Here is a 21,439-nt window from a genome sequence, read left to right as displayed (position 1 = left end):
TGTTATTTTTAGCAGTCCTAGCTAGATTTAAGGCGATGCCTACATGTGCTGCAGTCACACCTCAGATTGCAGTATAGACGTACACTATGACTGAACAATCCAGCCTTCAAAAACTGCCCTTTGTGCAAGGCTGCAATGCCCCTAATTGATGGGCACAGCGAATGAATATTGCCTCTGGTAAGGGGCACGTTACCGAGAGACATGCCATCTGTAGATCCTTTTCTAAGAGAACCCAGAGAGCTAGGGAGTCTTGCTTAATAAAGACATTTCTTTTGGAGAAATCTGTGTTCCTTCTGAGGTTCCAGGATGCCCAGAGCGGAAACCTCTGAGCAGTCATCAGGTACTCATGGTGCTGAAGTTCCTGTTTCTAAAGATTAAATCTCCTGTCGGGTAAAATGTCAGGTGACAGGAAAGAGAGACCACAAGGTTCATAAAGAAAAGAGACAGATTCCTCCTCACAAGGTCCTTTACTTTAAGAGCCACAAATTGTTTCTGTTCTCAGAGGTAGGTCAAGTGTGACACAAGGCCCCAAAACAGTCCCACTGGCACCCATTCAGGCACAAGTCTTCATGCCTCAGGAATGTGTCTCGTCGTACTGCATAAATGCCTGGTTCTGACTCCTCAGCACCAAGGCTCCTGGTTCCAGGGCAGTCTTCTTAATTTGATTTCAGTCCTAACATATTCACTACCAAAATCCAATACAGCGTCAAAAGACCTATTGATCTCCTTGATACCAAACTGCCCACTACCAGTGGTGGGGAGGGTGCCTCCTCCAAGAACCAACAGCTGCCCTGACACTGGTAAAGCACATTCCGTGGGGGGCTTCTGCACACCAATTGTTACAGCTCCTGTTCTGGAGGGGTATGCATTTTCCTACTCTGAAAGCACTAGGGAAGGTTTCACCAGGTTGTTCCTTGCTGTCTAGGTATTCAGGATAGTTCACACCCGAGAATGTCATGAGCTGCTTCCTATTACCACAGACACAGAAGTTCGAGAAGGGTTACTATTCTTTGATACCCTATCCCTTGAATATCTGCCAGTTTGCCTACCAGCACTGTTGGTCTTATAAGGCTCCAAGGAAAATGCATCATGCTGAAAGGCCTGCATCAGCATTCTAGGCGAGTGCTAGATCTCAACCACAGCTTTACAACGGGACATTACAACTAGGCCAACTGCTCCACTACCTGCAGAACAGACTGGTCAAGGCTCAGATGAGAAGAACCAGACAGAAAACCATTCTGCCTTGTTGGGAATCTATGAGCAAATTTATAGACACATTTCCCCAAGACAACGTATATCATGGCTGAGTCAGCTCATGGCACATGTATCCCTACAGGAATCCCTACATGCTGCAGATACAACCTCTAGATCAGGGGTTCTCAACCTTTTTCTTTGAGGCCCTCCTCAACATGTTAGAAAAACTCCAGGGACCAGCGGGGGGCCTTCTGGACCAAGAGTGGGACCCTGGGGCATAGGCATAGTTTGACTTCTATTTGGGGGGGGGGGGGGGCGCTGGCAGTGCTCGGTCCAGCTCTGCACAGTGGGGTCCAGGGAGGGAGTCCCATCTCAGCCCCTGACTCGTCTCATCAGGACACCCTCCTGTCTGGGGCTGTGTGCGGTGGCTACTCTGAGGGCTCTGCTGGGCCCGGAGCTGCCTGGGCAGCTCTGACTAGCAGCGTGAGCAGTCAAAGATGCAGCGCAGATGCAGCCCTAGGCACCAGCAGCAGATGGGGGAATGCCATGGCTGCCCACTCCATGGCACCATCAGCGAGAGGAGCAGTTGCCCCTCATTGCCTGGCTCTGTCTTCCTGCCTAGGATCTGGCCAGAGGGTGGGGGCTGAGGGAGAGGAGGAAGTGGCGGGTGTGGATCTGCCCCCAGGACTGCCCCAGCCGGGGTAAGGCACTGCAGCTTGGGGGACAACACCTTTGTGCCCGTCAACACTGCCCATGGGCTCAAGGTTTCTGCCTGAAGCCCCGCCACTCCTGACTTCAGAGGGATGAGGGAGCTTGGGATTTCAGCCGCACACTGCTCCCGGTTTCAGCCGCACAAACGGAGCTGGGGCTCATGGCTTCATCCCACGCTGCTCCCGGCTGCAGGGTGGTTAGAGGGCTCAGGGTTTCAGCCCCACAAGGGGTGCTGGGGCTCAGGGCTTCAGCCTTGTGTCACTCCCCGCTTCAGCCCTATGGGGGACACTGGGTTTCAGTGGTGGGGCTCCACAGCCCCCCTGAAAGGGCTCATGGACCCCCGTTGAGAACCTCTGCTCTAGATTATGGCCACCTCAATTGCTATGAATAGATTCTCCTGGCTCCACAGTTCAGGGATCCCTAAAGAAGCTCAAATAACAGCTGAGGATCTCCCCTTTGAGGAATTTGAACTTGTTAGTGTGAAAACAGATGAGACCTAAAGGCCTTGTGTGCCACACTGAGATTCTTAGGAGTCCACACTCCTGCAGCAAAGTGTAAGCAATGTAAATACTAACCACAACAGAGGAAATCCCTTTGCCCTCAATGCAGGCACTTAGGAAATGTCTGAAATTTCCCAGAAGGAGGTCATTAGGATCCACAGCACCCTCTCTGCTGATCAACCTCAGTTGACATGAAGGCAGCAGATTTGACTTCTTAATCTAAAGCAAACTCATTTGGCTCTTCCAATTATATCCTCTTCATTTGGGAATAATTTATTTCATCAGTGGGTTCTGGAGCATCAACAATATTGACCGCTGGGTCTTGGAAATCGTAGTTTATATGTTATTCTGTACAGTTCCAGCCCTCCCCAACCCGCCTTTCCCATCCCTATTCAGGGACCTCTCTCACTGAAAGCATGCTATATCAGAAGGTGCAGTTGCTTCTCAGTGTTGGAACAGTGGAAGAAATTCCTCAATAACACAGGGGAAAGGGATTTTACTCTCATTATTGTCTGACTCCCAAAAAGAGAGGCAGCAGGCAACCCATTCTGAACTTCAGACAGCTGAACATCTTCATCTGCAAGCTCAAATTCAGGATGGTGATTCTGGCCTCTTTAATTCCAAGCTTAGATCAAAATAACTGGTACGTAGCTGTCAACTTCCTGGACACTTACTTCCATATAGCTGTCCCGCCTGCCCATAGACGATATCTCAGGTTTCACGTCGGCAATTGCCACTACTAGTACAGGGCATCACCATTCAGCCTACCAACAGGACAAAGGGTATTCATAAAAGGGCTGGTGGTGATGGCCACTTCCTCTCTCCTGAGGTAAGTCCAAGTTTTCCCATATTTTGATGATTAGCTCATTCATGGGAAGTTGTGCTAGCAAGTAATAGACTCCATTTAACGGACTCTGCAACTGTTCGCCTCTCTAGGCCTTAAAGTAAACAAAGAAGTTAATATTGACTCCAACACAAAAACCAGAATTCACAGCAGTCATGCTGGTCTCCCTAACAGTGATGGCTTGTCTACCACCAGAGAGTCCAAGTCATACTAGACGTATCTGCCGACCTGCACGTTTACCACACAATATCAGTGAAAACTTTTTTGACACATGGCCCCTTCACCTTTGTAATTCAGCCTGCCAGACTTCTGTTGCATGCAAGGGTGTTTGAGATCTGTACTGTGCATCAGCCAGGCAACATTACCTGTCCATCCTAATACATGTTCCACCAGAAGTGCTGTCATTAAATTGGTGGAAGGGGTCCTTCAAAGTCTGCAAAAGGACAGCCATTCTCCCTTCCACTACTATAAAAAAAATTGGTGACAGATTCCTTTACTTTAGCATGGAAAGCCCATTTAGGTGACCAAACACAAGCTACATGGACTGCTCAGGAAGCAAGGCTCCAAACAAATGTCCTGGAGCTAATAGCCATTTTATGTAAACAAGCAGTGGGGTGTAAGGTCTACTCATTCATGTTAAGAGGGTGTACACCGTTGGAATTTTTGGATCCATCATGAAATTACTCTGAAGGCTGTTCATCTGCCAGGAATACAGAATGTGCTGGCAGATCACCTCAGCAGTTTTCAAACAACCTTTATAGGCTGATAGATGATAACATAAGACAACTCTCTCAAGTGTAGTCATCCCAGCATACACTTCATGGCCAGAAGAGTAAAAAGGAAATGTCAAAATTTCTGTTTTGGAGGGAGACTTAAGTCAGGGGTCATTGCCTGAGGCATTACTGATTTTATGGTCATCAGGCCTCCTGTAAGCTTACCCTCCAATTCCGTTCATTCCCAGCGCTTTCAGGAAGCTCAGATGGGACTCTGCCATAATGATCATGGTAGCTCCAGCGTGACCAAGACAGTTTTGATATCAGGCCTGAACAATCGCTCCATTCAACCATCAATACATGTAGCTCTCCAACCAGAGGTCATAATATGGAGGCACGGCCAAGTCCTTCATCCCATATTCCCTACGCTTCACAGCATAACTGTTGGCTGACTGACTTCAGTAGAAAGAACCTGCTCATCTGCAGTACAGAGTGTCCCTGACCACAGCAGAAAAGACTTTACCAGACATATGCTGTGAAATGGAAGAGATTCATGATCTGGTCATACTAACACCAGTTTATACCATCTCAAGCAAAGATTCTAGGCAGACTGGACTATCTCTGAGCTTGTTAAGGGGTCTTCTAGCAACCGTCTCAGCTCTCCACTGTCCATTGCAAGCAGCTTCTACATTCTCACCCCACAGTGACCAGATTCTTATGAAAGTTAGAGAACCTCCCCCCTTTGGGATCTAAATATTGTTCTCACAGGGTTAATAGGCCCACCTATTGGACCTTTCGCTATAAGTTCTTTCTCATCTTTCCATAAAAACAGCCTTCCTGGTAGCAATAACATCAGCCAGACGAGAGGGGGAGATAGAAGCATTGATTTCAGGGCCCCTTTATCTGATTTTTCATAAAGACTGGGTGTTGTTGAGACTTCATTCTAAATTTTTCCGAAAGTAGTCTGCCTTTCATTTAAATCACATTATTTTCCTTCCTCTATTTTTCTCTCTCCAAAATACATTAAAATAACGGTGAGGTGAAGTTCCACACTCTAGATGTCGTAAGGGAGTTTTCATTCTCTATAGACGGAACTAAGCCATTTAGGGTATCCCTTAGATTTTTCATAACCTGTGGAGACAGGATTAAAGGACAAGCTATTTCAAACAAAGACTTTGATACAAACTTCTGTAGATTCGTAAATATAGCTCCATCAAGGAAGGTCACTGCTCACTCTAGTAGAGTGCAAGCAACCTCTGTTGCTTCTTTGAGAAACATTCCCATCCTAGTCATTTGTAGGGCAGCTATTTGGGAGTTCAGTGTGTACGTTTACCCAGCATTGTTTTATCATGGAAGTGAGAATTTTGGCTGTCCTAGACTCATTTTTCAGGTAGACTGCAACACCCATCTCCTGGGATCTAGGTCACTTCTTGTGAGTTATCAACAGTAGAATATACATGGAAAAGCTGTTGACTTACTTATAGTAACTGCTTCTTTGAGATGTTTTCTCCATATATAATTTCACAACCTGTCCTTGTTCCCTGCTACTATAAAGTCTGTTAATATCTGGATTCTGTATTGATGAAGGAACTGAGGGGTGGGTAGGGCTGCCCTCCCTGTTATGTGCTTGGTGGGAGGCGCAAAGACGTTCAGGGTGCAGGGATGGCCCCAACAAACACCGCTGGCCAGGATAATTCAGACTTGAGTGCATTGAGTGCATGTGCACCAAGAGTAGACTATATATAGACAACATACTTCGAAGAACCACAGTTACTGTAATGTTAGTGACCATTTAATTTAAAACTCCTGAGTCAACTCAATGGAGAAGCAGGCTTTTCAGCTGAAATGTGTTCCAAAAATGTCACTTATTTATTTTTAATTGACATTCTAATCCATTCAAGTTTATTTTTAATTCCTGTATTTTAGGAGTGACAATTCCTTGGCTAAATATTGGGATGGTCTTTTCTACCTCATGCTGGTCTCGAGACCAAAATCACCTTCCATACATTGACTACTTACACACTGGTGCTGATTGCATTTGGTGAGTATCCCTGCAGTTTGTCCCATTACTTGGAGCCCCAATGGCTCTTGGTAAGAAGGTTGGAAGCTACTGCAGTATGGCTATTGCGTTTTGCCTGAATGAATCACATCAGGAAATGAAGTTTCTGTGATTACAAATTTAATGGGAAAGTCTATCAAATTTCATGACAAGCGGTATGATATAAACTAAGTGGAAAAACCTCTTCTAAAGGAAAGGGATTTAATATTTTTTCCATTCTCTGTTTTAGGCTATTTAGCAGGAAACAATTTTTGCCTTTTGTAGATTTCATTCTGCAGAATGTTTCTGAACACCTGGAATCCAAATGACAGCTAGTCAAGGCAGGATTTCCTTAGACTGATGTGTAGAGAGATTTGTTCAAGCCAGCTCTATAGTCTCATTTCTAAGGTGACTGATCCCATCCTTCTGCTAAACTGTCCCCCCTCTTCTACCTCACAAAGTATCTTGAGACTCTGTAGATACCAAACTACATACATATTTTTTATTTGTACCCAGTGATACCTGCCTTTGAAGCCACATCTTTCTAACATTTGGATGTGAATGGTTGCAAGTCTGTAACTTCTTGTAGCCACATTTTGTGTTTTGTGGGCACCTGTTGAAAATAGGTTTAACACATGCTCACACGTCTGCTTGGAGGTGGCTGCTGCTAACTGTAGTCATTACACAATATTGGTCAGATTGTAATGGAAGTACAGCAGCTGATAGTGAAATCACTGGAAGCAGGTGGTGCCAGCATTTAATATACTTATCTGTGTTATTCCTGTAGTACTATGTTATCCTGAAAGGATCTTCTCTACAATAAGAACAGTATAAGCAGCTAAATTTGTAGACCTTGATCAAACAAAAATGTAATAAAGTAATTAAGAAACCCCTTGATTATAACATTTTGATGCATGGAGGCTGAATTATAATGGCTAATAATGCTTGGCATATACCATAAATAGTACTTTAAAATGCTTTGTACGATTTCAAGAAAACCAAACATACAGAGATGTTCAGTTACCCTCTTAATTACTCATTAAAACTATTTAAACTCTTATCAGTATTAATGGTGCTACACTTGAGCTGTGGTTATGTGCCGAGTTGTGTGAATACAGGTGAGTTTATGTCACAGCTAAATGTTCCTACCAGGATCTGGGTCCCATTGTCATAGGAACAAACTTAGAATAAGAGGCTGTCCATGCAACAAAGAGCTTACAGTCAGTCTAAGACAAGACAGATCCGTAACTGGAGAAAGAGGCAATATACAATCAGAGTAAATTGTAATGCCTTATAAGTGTCATGTGAATTCTATTAATTTTATAAAAATATTTTTTTTGGGGTGGGTGGAAGGATGGGAGAGGAGGTTGTTGTTTTTCACATTTTATTATAGGCAGAGCTGGTGGCACTCTCTACAGTTAAGGTTGCCTAAGACTGTTTTTGGTTGTGTAAAACTACCAGACTTTAACTGTTTGGTCCCATGCTGGCTGTCAGCCCCAAGCTAAATTTCTTTGGAAAGTTTCAGCAAAAGCAATGAAGATGGTCCTGAGAATGAGATTAGGGAAAAGTACATTGTTTTGCAAGTGTTAAAAAAAAAAATCAAAAAAAAAAAATCTGAGTCTCCTATTTTTTTCCAGAAGCTCTAGCACCTCCATGCTTTTAAGCAGTGATTTCATATTTGGCAGTGCATGACCTAGTGTCAGGGATGTGCCTGTTGCTGTTCCCATGAAAATCCACCCACCTTTGACTAAGTTGTAAGCCTCTGAAAATTGCCATTTGTACATGCTCAGTAGAGATATAGAGGCTGGCTATTTAAATTCCATCTACACTGAACATGCTCTAGGCCCTGGCTGAGGACTTAACCTGCAATTGCTGCTCTGAGCCACCAGGGGCTGTTGTAGCACCAGATATAAAAACTGAGAGCAGAGATGTCTCTCTCCTATGCTCTCAATTCACCTGCTTCTGCCATGGTCCCCCAAACTTTTTCTATTGTGTTCCTCTCCCACCGCCTGGTCTGTGTCTCCCCCCCCCCATTCCCACAACCAGGGTGGGGGGCATGAGTGTGTGTGTGGATGGAAGCTGTGCTCCGGGGCCGGGATGAGGGAGGTGGAGCTGCATTTAGGGCAGGATGTGGGAGCCGCTGGTACATCTCTTGCCGGAGCCATCCCTGAGTGCATCTCCAGGCTCCAGCAGCAGCTCTTCCCACCCCTCTCCCCCAGTGGCAGAGGCCGGTTACTGTGGGTAACTGGGATTTTAGTGTCCAGTCAGCAGTGTTGACCGGACACTGCCAGGTGCCCTTTCTGGTTGAAAACTGGGCACCTTGCAACCCTAAGCCAAGGCTGGGGGCCACAGCTGGGAGCCAAGGCCAGGAGGGGAGCCATGGCTGGGACTGAGGGCAGGGCCGGAGCAGGGCTTGGTGGCACTCCCTCCCCACCTCTTGGGAAGCTGGCCCAGGTCTATTGCAACCCCCTCCCCGGATGTTCCTCTGTGCCAGTGTAGGGGGGCACATCCCACAGTTTGGGAACCACTGTCCTACTGGCACCCAGCTAGCACCGAGGAGAAGAAAGTACCCTAACTCAGATGCTGAGTGATGAACAGAGTTGGGGTGGTGAAAACTGGCTGTGAGGGTGGATAGGAGCCAGAGCTAGCCCCTCAGTGTTTTGCCAGCGGGGATGTGTGTGTGTGTGTGTGAGAGAGAGATAGAGAGAGACACACATGTTTATTGCTCTCCTCCTCCCCACTGAGTGGCTGAGAGGATCAAAAAAACAAACAAACCATGTGGACTAATGGAGCAAAAAAGCTGTGTTAGAAGCAGTGGGAACAGAGACAGAAGGGGAGAGGCTTTGTGTGTGTGGGGAGGAGGGGAGAAGAGGGGATATAGTAGGCAACAGAGGCAAAAGGGGGTGTGTGTATTATAGGGCATGGGTGGGTGAGGACAGAAGGCACGAAGGGATTAGCAAAAAGGAAAAACAAGGGGAAAAAGAATGGTGTAGGAAGAGCTATGGGGGATAGTTGGGATGGATGGAGAGGAGCATGAAGGGCAGTTAGAATGAGGCTGAACTGAAGAGACTGTGAGGGTGGAAAGAGGTTGGAAACCGCAGCTTATTGTCGGCAGGGAAATCTGTTCAGAATAAAGTCTATAGCAGGGGTAGGCAACCTATGGCACGCGTGCTGATTTTCAGTGGCACTCCACTGCTCAGGTCCTGGCCACCAGTCTGGGGGGGCTCTGCATTTTAATTTAAATTTAAATTAAACTTCTTAAACCTTTTTAAAACCTTATTTACTTTACATACAACAATAGTTTAGTTATATATGATAGACTTATAAAAAGAGACCTTCTAAAAATGTTAAAATGTATTACTGGCACACGAAACCTTAAATTAGAGTGAATAAATGAAGACTCAGCACAGCACTGCTGAAAGGTTGCCGACCCCTGGTCAATAGAAAGAAGTCTGACATCATCAGTGTCCAAAGGTTCCTACTGAAACTGCTTCCATAGCAGCTCTTGCTGCCTACACTCTGGAGTTTTCTTTCCTTTCCTGAGCCTACATGGTTATAATAATAATTAATAACCGGAGATTATACCAATCTCCTAGAACTGGAAGGGACCTTGAAAGGTCATCAAGTCCAGCCCCCTGCCTTCACTAGCAGGACCAAGTACTGATTTTTGCCCCAGATCCCTAGGTGGCCCCCTCAAGGATTGAACTCACAACCCTGGGTTTAGCAGGCTAATGCACAAACCACTGAGCTATCCCTCTCTCCCTGTGGTTGAGAGCAGAGATAGATTGCATGGACCCTAATGTCTCAAATGGGTCTCATCTTTCTCTCTCCTTTCTAACATGGTGCTGCAGTTGAAATATGGCCCCTAGCTGACTACAATGTGTTTCTAAACACGTTCCAGGTAAGATTGCGTCAGTTCAGAAATCTAGTGCCAGAGATTTGGAACCCAGGCTTGATTCCTTTTGCACCCTGATCAGCTCTCTAAAGATCCTTCCGTCTGTCTGAACTAGTGTCACTGAACAGCTACGAAAGCTGTGACTAGAGGAATGGTTGCAAAAGACACAGGACCTCTGACAGTTAAAAGAAAGAAAGGGGAGGGGCCAATGTTTGAGTGAGAGAGAATAAGAGCATGTTCTCCTTTAGACTGACTTGGAAGATGGGGGCAGAAGTAAACTGCACATACAAATTGAGAGATGCACATGAGATCCCAAATCAGTAAGAGAATATACATGTAGGCTCCATTTTGACTGAAACATGAATTCAGGATTTTGTTTTCAACCATGAAACAGTACCCATGTCACAAGGGAAACAAAAAATGTCAGTAGGAAAATTACTCCTTTAAAAATAAAAATCTAGCTGAAGAGAAGAGCTAAAAGATTTTAAAAACCCTCTCTTCCCCTCAACTCATGTATCAGAAGAAAAAGTGCACCATAGTCCACTCAATTCACTCTAAACAGTACCTGCATTTATTATGGAAAACACTCCCTGACACTATTTCAGGGGTCAGCAACCTCTGGCATGTGGCTCGGCGGGGTAAGCACCCTGGCGGGCTGGGCCAGTTTGTTTACCTGCCACGTCAGCAGGTTCAGCCGATCCCGGCTCCCACTGGCCACTGTTCGGTGCTTCAGGCCAATGAGTGCAGCAGGAAGCAGCATGGGCCGAGGGATATGCTGGCCGTGGCTTCCCACCACCTTTGTTGGCCTGGAACAGTGAACCGCAGCTAGTGGGAGCCGCGATTGGCTGAACCTGCTGAAGTGGCAGGTAAACAAACTAGCCCAGCCCACCAGGGTGCTTACCCTGACGAGCCACGTGCCAGAGGTTGCCGACCCCTGCTCTAGGCCTTCCATTTCATAGAAGGAATGAAGAACCGTTGCAGATAGATATTTATATTCGCGCACACAAATGAATTCCTACTGAGCCCTTTATAAAGCAGCTCCAAGCAACGCTGGTGGATCACAGGGATGAGACTGCTTTCTGTCCTGCACACCTTCCCTTGCCCAGAGTTGCATGATAAAATTTTGGCAAATTTCCCATTTTCAAAGGAAACCTAATGTCATCTGTGAGTGACCCTAAAATCAGCATTGCTCAGCATTCCTCAGATACTGGTAACAATTATCAAATAGATCACAATATGTTGGGGAAGAATGAACATGGCTTTTGTAAAAGAAAATCATGCTTCACCAATCTATTAGAATTCTTCTGGGCATCAACAAATGTGGATAAGGGTGATACAGTGTACTTGGACTTTCAGAAAGTCTTTAGACAAGGTCCCTCACCAAAGGCTCTTAAGCAAAGTAAGCAGTCATGGGATAAGAGGGAAGGTCCTCTCATAAATCAGTAACTGGTTAAAAGGCAGGAAACAAAGGTAGGAATAAATGGTCAGTTTCCAGAATGGAGAGCAGTAAATAGCGGTGTCCCACTGGGATCTGTACTGTTCAACGTATTCATAAATTATCTCAAAGAAGGGATAAACAGTGAGGTGGCAAAGTTTGCCAATGATACAAAATTACTCAAGATAGTTAAGTTCAAAGCAGACTGTGAAGTGTTACAAAGGAATGTCACAAAACTGGATGACTGGGCAACAAAATGGCAGATGAAATTCAGTGTTGATAAATGCAAAGTAATGCTTATTGGAAAACATAACTGTACATACAAAATGATGGGGTCTAAATAAGCTGTTATCACTCAAGAAAGAGATCTTGGAGTCATTGTGAATAGTTCTCTAAAAAGATCATTGTACAGCGGCAGTCAAAAAAAAAAAAAAAAGCTAACAATGTTAAGAACCGTTAGGAAAGGGATAGTGTTCTTTACCCCTTCCCACAACACACGAACCCACAGTCACCCAATGAAATTAACAGGCAACAGGTTTAAAACAAACAGAAGTACTTCTCACAACACACAGTCAACCTGTGGAACTCTCTGCCAGGGGATGTTGTGAAGGCCAAAATATAACAGGATTCAAAAAAGAATTAGGTCAGTTCATGAAGGATAGGTCTATCAATGGCTATTAGCTAGGATGGTTAGGGATGCCTCCCCATATGCTGGGGTCTCTAAACCTCTGACTGCCAGATGCTGGGAGTGGGTGATGGAATGGATCACTTGATTGCCCTGTTCTGTTCATTCCCTTTGAAGCAAGTGGCATTGGCCACTGTCTGAAGACAGGGTACTGGGCTAGATGGACTATTGGTCTGATCCCATATAGCCATTCTTATAAGAAACATACCCTGTACCAGGGTTGTTTTGCACAGAAGAAATTGGAGAGCATGTAGCTGAAATCTCAGAGTTGAATGGTAAACCTGCACAGACTCTGCTCCCCCCTACCCCTGCCCCCAGCCTCCCTGCACTGCAGTGCACTCAAGGAAAATTGGATCTTTTAAAAATCATCTATTTTTGAACTTGTCTCCTTCACCACAGGTGTTTCAACTTTCATGCATTTAAGAAAGTATTTTATTGATCACATTTTCTGCATCTCTCTCACAGCTTTAATTTCAATTTTGCCTGGGAGTTTTTGGGGGTGGGGAAATTGGGTATTCCTAATACTCTTTTAAATGGCAGGAAAGCCACACTTCTGAGGAGGAGAGGTTGCGGCAGGCATGGTTTGTAAAATTTCTACATTGGTGTGCCGAGACAGCTGCTTGGTATACCAAACATAATTTTCACTATTATCTTTTCCATCTCCCTGTTTGTTTTACACTTGTTCTTTTTTTGGTGTTACGCTAAGATTGTAAACTCTTTAAAGAAGGAGCAGGCCTTTTATTACATCTATATAGTGCATAGCATGATGGGGCATTGATTGGAGACCCTGGGTGCTACTGCAATATAGTGAAATAATGATAATACTGGTAAGTGTTTCTCTTCTACATTTCTTTCCCCTTTCCCCATGCTATGTATGTGTCTCTACTTCTGCTTCCCCTTCAGTCTTTATTCATCAGCCAGATCACACCTATACATCCTGCACAGTGGCAGTTCCCCAGCTACATAAAACCTAGATATCGCTAGACTGTTTCATGCCACTTCTGCTGGGGAAAGCGCTAATAGCCATGAGCACAGATGGGACTGTGCATAATTTTTCCACTTTGGTGGCTAGCAAAATCTGGGAGGAGGTGAGAGAATATGGGATGCCTGTAATTCAGCACCCAGTTTAAACCTCTCTTCCTGTGCTGCCCACTGTGTTTTAGGCATTTGATGGCTTCTGTTGCAGGGAAAAGGAGGAAAGGTGAACTTGAGACTTGTCAAGTAAGTGAAGGAAGATGATCTTGGAATATTTTGCTTTTATTAATCAAATATTTCTAATGTAAGTTCCAATATCTGTATTCTGTTACTGATTTGGAATCACGAACATCAGTTTTTATTAAAGAAAACAATGTGGCTTACATTTTAACTTGGTTTAGGCATATGTAACAAATATAGTCCATTTAAAGTAAGGATTAGTGTAACTGTATGCAGTGTAGGTGCTGAGTAGATGGCAACCTGACTGCTAATATCCTTGGTACTGTAGACGTCAGGATGTTACAGATTCTCTCCTCTCTGATTTTGTACAGTAGTGAGTTGTCACATGTTCTGCTTTGGGAGTAGCTTGTAATCATTTCAACCTTTTGTTTTCCTTTGATTATGGTAAAATACTGTAGGGTTGAGTCCAAATAAATAACTTTCCATGAATCTGAAGCATCTTGCCAAAACAGCTGGGAGGGGCTGTTTTAATTTTTTTCCAGTTTTTGTTTTGGAGTGGATTTGGTCAATCTGTTGCTGAACAAGTTGGGGAACACCATTTACTACATAGTAAATGCTCCATTTTCTCTTTAAAACAAACAGGTATTGCATTCCTGCTGCGGAAGAGAACAAACTTGATGATGTGGTACATACCCTGCTGCAAGCCAATGGCACTCCAGGGCTGGAAATGCTTGAAAGCAATGTTATGGTAAGTTGAATTCTGTTTTGTATCTGTGAGAATCCAATGCTAATCAGAAGAGTGGTTTTTTTGTTTTTTAATTCACTCATTTTATTGCTTTTGATTTTAAAAAGAAAAACTTTGCCAGTAAAGTCTGGACCCTTGCTACTTGCAGAAGCATTTACCACACAATATTTCCAGTATTTTCCAATTCTACAGAATGCCAAAATGCTGAAATAAAGGTTAACCCTGCATGGCAGTAAATGTCCATTTTTTTCAAAAGCACCCACAATCCATTTAAACATGTAAAATATACACATGTCCAGAATTTTCACGAATGAAATCTCTGTCATGGCAGATGAGTCCTTGTTGTCTTTTACGATGTCAGTCATGGATACCAGTAGTTAGATTATTACAGGTACTTAAGAGTTCAGCTCCCTTGTTTACTTTATAGTTGATACTTCCTGTTGTATGCAGTGGTATTGTAGCTGTGTCAATCCCAGGATATGAGAGAGACAAGGTGGGTGAGGTACTATTTTTTTATTGGACCAACTTCTGGTGATGAGAGACACAAGCTTTTGACTTTACAAGATGGTCTCTCTCACTTACAGAAGTTGATCCAATAAAATATATTTCCTCATCCATTTTGTGTCTCTAACTTCCTATTTAAGGATTTAAAAATGCAAATTTAATAGGCTTTTTTCCCTTGGTGCTTTTGTCAAAAAAAAAAAACTGTTTTATAAAAAAAGCTAACCATCTCTCTGGATAGAAATTCCATGCTTGACTAATGAAATTATAGCAGTAGGAATATACTACTGACCGCCTGACCAGAATGATGACTAGAAATGCTCAGGGAGATTAGAGAGGCTACAAAAATAAAAAAAGTCAGTAATAATGGGGGATTTCAGCTATCCCCATATTGACTGGGTACATGTCACCTCAGGAGGGGACACAGAGATGAAATTTCTTGACACCTTAAATGACTGCTTCTTGGAGCAGATAGGACTAAACCAAGAATTGTTTCTCCTCTTGTGGATTCCAAGACTTAAGTGGCACACAAACTCTTGTCCAAGAGGTGAATATAGCTGAACAGCTTGTTAATGGCGACTATAATATAAATAAATTTAACATCCCAGGGAGGATTATACCCAAGAAGCCCATTACAGTAGCATTTAATTTCAGAAAGGGGAATTTCACAAAAACGAGGAAGCTAGTTAAACAGAAATTAAAAGGTACAGTCCCCAAAGTGAAGTGTCTGCAAGATGGTTGGAAACTTTTTAAAAACACCATCATAGAGGCTCAAATTAAATGTATACCCCAAATTAAAAAAACATAGAGGACCAAAAAAGTGCTACCATGGCTAAACAACAAAGTAAAAGAAGTAGTTAGAGGCAAAAAGCATTTCTTAAAAATTGGAAGTTAAATCATATTGAGGAAAATAGAAAGGAGCATAAATTCTGGCAAGCCAAGTGTAAAAGTATAATTAGGCAAGCCAAAAAAGTACTTGAAGAACAACTAGCCAAAGACTAAGAGCAAAAAATGTTTTAAGTACATCAGGAGCAGGAAGCTGCTAAACAGTCAGTGGGGCTAAAGGAGCACTCAAGGAAAATAAGGCCATTGCAGAGAAACTAAATTAATTCTTTGCATTAGTGTTCACCACAGAGGATGTGAGGGAGATTCCTACACCCGAGTCATTCTTTTTAGGTGACAAATCTGAGGAACTGTCCCAGATTGAGGTGCCATTAGAGGAGGTTTTCAAACAAATTGATAAATTAAACAGTAATAAGTCATCAGGAGCAGATGACATTCACCCAAAAGTTCCAAAGGAACTCATATGAAATTGCAGAACTACTAGTTGAGCTATGTAACCTCTCATTTAAATCAGCTTCTGATCCAGTGGATATAGAGTACTTAGGTTTTCAGAAAGCCTTTCACAAGGTTCTGCACCAAAGGCTCTTAAGCAAAATAAGTAGTCATGGGATAAGCGGGAAGGTCCTCTCATCGATTAATAACCAGTTAAAAGCTAGGAAACATAGGATAGGAACAAGTGGTCTGTTTTCAGAGTGGAGAGAGGTAAATAATGGTGTCCCCCAGGGGTCTGTACTGGGACCAGTCCTGTTGAACATATTCATAAATGATCTGGAAAAAGGGATAAACAGTGAGGTGGCAAAGTTTGCAGATGATACAAATTACTCAAGATAGTTAAGTCCAAGGCAGCCTGTGAAGTGTTACAAAGGGATGTCACAAAATTGGGTGACCGGGCAACAAAATGGCAGATGAAATTCAGTGTCGATAGATGCAAAGTAATTCTTATTAGAAAACATAATCCCAACTGTACGTACAAAATGATGGGTCTAAATTAGCTGTTACCACTCAGTAAAGAGATCATGGAGTCAGTATGGATAGTTCTCTCAAAAGACCTGCTCAACGTGCAGTGGCAGTCAAAAAAGATAACAATGTTAGGAACCATTAGAAAAGGGATAGATAACAAGACAGAAAATATAATGCCTCTGTACAAATCCATGGTACACCCACATGTAGAAAACTCTGTGCAGATCTGGACACACCATCTCAAAAAAGATATATTGGAATTGACAAAGGTACAGAGAAGGGCAACTAAAATGATTAGGGGTGTGGAACAGGTTCCGTATGAGAGGTTAAAGACTGGAACTTTCCAGCTCAGAAAAAAAGATAACAAAGGGATATGATAAAGGTCTATAAAATCTTGACTGGTGTGGAAAAAAGTGAATAAGGAAATGTTATTTACTCCTTCACATAACACAAGAACCAGGTGTCGCCCAATGAAATCAGTAGGCATCAGGTTTAAAACAAACAAAAGGAAGTACAACATCAAATGCACAGTCAACCAGTAGTACTCTGTGCCAGGGATGTTGTGAAGGCCAAAAGTATAACAGCATTCAAAAAAGAATTATGTAAGTTCATGGAGATAGGTCCATCAATGGCCATTAGCCAGGATGGTCAGGGATGCAACCCCATGCTCTAGGTGTCTGTAGCTTCTGACTGCCAGAAGCTGGGAGTGGATGATGGGGACGGATCAGTCGCTGATTACTTGATCTGTTCATTCTCTCAGAAGCATCTAGCATTGGCTACTGTTGGAAGACAGGATACTGGGCTATGTGGACCATTGGTCTGACCTAGTGTGGCTGTTCTTATGTTGTACTTGAAAGCTACATTTTGAGGATGTATGCTATGCTGACCTGGAGCTCTGTGCCAGTCTTAAATTTTTGGACATTCATTAATAGGGAACTTTGATGTTGTAAAACTGGGAAAGGACAGGTGAGGAGTAGTAGGTTAATTTTTGGTGTTTTTCAGGTGTGTTGATATTTTCCAGGCCTTGTTTATTGAAACCAGGAATCCTGTGTAAATTCCTTAAACTATACTTAGCTTCCAGTGTTCAACATGTCTTACCTAGAACGCATGTAATACAATGTGCTTTTAGATGCTAAATATGTTTTATATATAAAATAGATCTGCTTAGGCCTTGAAAGGCAGATTTATTCTGAGCATCTTTAGAATGGCTTAGTTATTGTAACAAAGGCAACTGTATCTCTGTAAAGAAAAACTAGTGGGGTGAAGTGCCAAACCTGCTAGTTATTTGTTTTAAATCACACTGTGTTTTCATGTAATGCAGTTGAAGCTGTTGGCAAGTGACATTTTAAAGTGGTACTTTGAGATAAAGCCTTCACTGTTGTAATTGCACCTCCACCCCCAGTACTTGACATTCTGGACACTGAAAATTCAGTGTTTCATATTGGGCATGGTGGGGGAGGTCAAATTAATGAGGTGTTGGCATTACATGTGATCACCCTTTGATAGCAAGCAATGCATGATGGTGCCCAATGAAGAGGGGATCTAACTATAAGAAGGATTCAAATTTTTTCTCATATTTTTATTCTCTCTAGATCTCCCCAGAGGTCTTGTGCAAAGAGGGGATCAAGGTGCACCGTACTGTACAGCAGAGTGGGCAGTTTGTTGTCTGTTTTCCAGGATCCTTTGTGTCTAAAGTGTGTTGTGGCTACAGTGTTTCTGAAACAGTGCACTTTGCTACCACCCAGTGGACAAGTATGGGTTTTAAAACTGCCAAGGTAAGGTGGAAAACGGAGTTTAAAATGGGTTCATAACCCTTTCAGTATCTTTAAAAAGTCAGCAAACCAAGCATTCCAACGTGTGTAGTACACAGTGATATAACTCCAGAGGATTTGCAGATTATTTTAAAATATCTGTTTCTGAAATTTGTGGGACACTAAAACTGTATCTTCACCCCAGAAAAGAATCCTAAATTAATACATGGTAACCAAAGAATGTGTAGGTCTGAAAATGGCAGAAGTTTAGTTTAGAGTTAGAGCTGTAATCATTCACAAGGACACTTGGGAAAATTCCTAATGAGCTGTCACAATATATTGTATTATGCTTACTAGATTTGTTTAACGCAACTTGTCCAAGGACAATTTGAATCTCAAATATAAAGATCTGATAAAATATGGCTAATTTGGGGGATGAGAATAGGCAAAATCAATTAATTTTTACAGCTACATTATGTTTGTATGTCTGTCTGTTTGATCCTTCATCAGTAACTAGCTGCTGATCTGATTTGACTTGAACTTAAAATTCCTAGGCAGATTGACCAACACGTCTGACCTGAAGCTGAAAGTAAAACTAGCTTCCTGCATCCTTTTCATAGCTCTGAGTGACACGCCATTGACCTGCAGAAACAAATGGCTGACGTGCACGCCCAGCATGCTGCTTAGCTAAATTTCTCCTTGTAGTCAGTTTTGGGGGCAAGAATGTTTTTTACTAATTACCTCCTCCCCTGCAATGGAGTATGGGCTGCATGTGTACTTTGGTGGCATTTACACATAAGCCAGGACCGATCTTCATTTCCAGCCTCAAGTCAAATGGTCGGTACACCCAGCATTTTTAATTTGAGAACAGCAGCATGACTATCAGGCAGTAAGTTTCATTTGTCCAGACCAGGTTTTAGTTCTTTTGTGTTCTTGGTAAGTAGCATTCTTCCAAGTCTGTTTAATGTAAAACATATTTTTAAAGTAACGTAGTGGTAAGATGAAAGCCATGTTGCATTTTTTTTTATGTGGATGGAATAAGATCCTGATTTAACCCTTTAGTGACAGGAACAACAGTTGTTAACTCGACATACAAAGAGAGGGTCTTACTAAGCATGAGTTCGACTGTCCAGTTGTGAAAAATCCAGTGTCCTAAGGGAAAGGGGTTGTTACTTAGGGATGATTGAAAATTTTTGCTTGGTGTCCCAAAATCTAAGGAAGAGTTTCTTTTGATTAACAAGCTTGGCACTGGATGAATATAACTTGATTGAAAATTCAACAGATTTTAACTATGATAACCTTCCTTGGAATCTGATGTTATACCTTTCACAAGCTTTAAAAGAATCTAGATATATAGTTATATCAAAATATAACCTTGGAAACATCTTTTTTTTTTTTTTTTTTTGGACTCCTTCAAATCGTGCTACCTTCTCAACTCCCCTTTAAGCCCTGGAAATTCCTCCTTGGTTCCTTCACTTCAAGGAGAGATATTTTCCCACTTTCAAAGACTGACTTTGTGCTTGTCAGAGATCTGTTATGTAGGCATCAAAATTCCTCCTTCAGGTTGTTAATGAATTGACTGAAAGCCATATGCATATCCAGTCTTCTTACAGTTCTGGACAATAACACTGATAGTTTGTCATCTGCTTTGATTACATGTTGACTTGGCTCTTATTATTAGCTGTTGTGATTTTATTTTATATATATTGCACTGTATAGGGTTCGTAGCTTGTTCCATGTTATGTTTTGGCTTTCTTTTCTAAGGAAATCTGAAATTCCAGATCAGGAATTGGATTGTGAAGTTTGACTAATCTGACTGCTGTTGTGAACCTAAGATAACAATCAGTGTCCTTCTCTGAACTAGCAGATTGCATTTAAGGAAATTTGGCACAGACAGAGAAGTCTATTTGAATTTTTTGTCAGATGGGCTGACGAAGAATTTAAAAGTCCAGCCCATCATCTTGTAACATTCCCCTGTGCTGCAAACCACGCATTTTAGGACTTATAATTCAGCAACAATCTGTGGAACTGTCATTCCATCAGATGCAAATCAGTCACAAATTATGATGCCTCTATCTTGTCGTTTTCCTCTTTCCAATTTAAATGTGGCCTCCCAGACTAAGGCTACTGCAATCTTACCCTTGATCCTGCCATTCTGAACCAACTACTGTACCTTGCCACTCAAATACGTTTCATAGGGTGAACAAATATTACCAGTAGCTAAATAACAAAACATTTAATACTTTTCCCTCCAATGTCCAGCAGAGAAAAATCTGCCTCAGCTACTCTGTCACCATAGAGAGGAACTCAAATCAGCTCACTAAGGGTATGTCTATACTACAAATGCTACAGTGGCACAGCTGCAGCATAACTGCTATGTCACTGGAGCACAGACCCTTAGTGATGGAAGGGGTTCTTCTGTCACTCTAGTAAATCCACCTGCTTGAGAGGCAGTAGCTAAGTTGATGGAAGAATTCTTCTGTCGACTTAGGTTGACCCCACTGTAAACACAGATAACTGCATCACAGAGAGAGCAACATTTTTCATAGCCATGAGCTATGTAAATAGGCCTAAGAAAATCCAAGATGCATCTGAACGACCTATATGCCATTCCTACCAACACACTCATCCCAACTGCACTCTGACTCCAGCACAGAGAACCTAGTTTAACAAACATTTTTCTCTTCACTTGCACTGTGTGTCCATTTTGGCATTTCCATGTCCACTGAAGATATCCCAGATAGTGTCATTACTCATATAAGAAGTCTCACTTTAACCATGCAATCTGCAATATTTGTTCTGTCACAGAATGGTGCATTCTGGGGTACTTCCAGTGAGAGAGACAGTACCAAGAGCATTTGCTTAGGAGGGTAGGACCCAACTTCCTATTCATTATATTTATTATTTCTTAAATGCCAACAATATGTTTGATGCTGTAAGAGACTCAAAACTAAGCCAGACCCTGCCCAAAAAGACAGAAATGGGGAATACTGACCATACTGGGGAGCTCAAAGGAAGGAATATTTAAGTGATTGGTTTGGTTCACTTCTAGTGGGCATTGCAGAACAAATGAGTCCTTTGGAGGGAATACAGAGAGGGTGTTGGCTTGATGAACCAATATGGATTATGCATTTATTCTGTGTGTAAGGGTCCCAAGCCAGATCCTAGTGAGGTCAATAAAAAGACTCCCATTGATTTCAGGAGGTAGTATTGTGATTTGTTTCTCTGCCCTTCTTTTCTTCAGTTTCTTGACATCTATACCTACTGTCCTTCCTGCTAATTGAATCTGATTTTCTGTCTCTACTAAGATGTGTGCTTGAAATGTGGGGAAAGTCAGTTGGCACTGGAGTATCTGCCAAATACTTATTAAATATTTTATTTATCTGAATGAATTTGTCCTGGATGGACTTTGTCTAACTTAATTGTTTCAGTATTCGATTTCACAATAAAGTACTCAAAAATTTAAGGA

General features: G+C 42.5%; 1 protein-coding gene across 1 annotated transcript in view; it reads left to right on the top strand.

The window, feature by feature from the left end:
- JARID2 (jumonji and AT-rich interaction domain containing 2) overlaps window positions 1-21,439 on the top strand; it is a 321,154-nt gene that overhangs the window by 291,202 nt on the left and 8,513 nt on the right. Inside the window, exons 12-14 of the mRNA XM_032772601.2 lie at window positions 5,889-6,003; window positions 13,813-13,918; window positions 17,812-17,994. Coding sequence (XP_032628492.1) covers window positions 5,889-6,003; window positions 13,813-13,918; window positions 17,812-17,994 — 404 coding nt within the window. The remainder of the gene's footprint in view (window positions 1-5,888; window positions 6,004-13,812; window positions 13,919-17,811; window positions 17,995-21,439) is intronic.

This window comes from Chelonoidis abingdonii, chromosome 2 (genome assembly GCF_003597395.2).
Source record: "Chelonoidis abingdonii isolate Lonesome George chromosome 2, CheloAbing_2.0, whole genome shotgun sequence".
Lineage (NCBI taxonomy): Eukaryota > Metazoa > Chordata > Testudines > Testudinidae > Chelonoidis > Chelonoidis abingdonii.
Note: the sequence above shows the minus strand (reverse complement) of the source record. Positions and strands in the feature narration are given on the sequence as shown.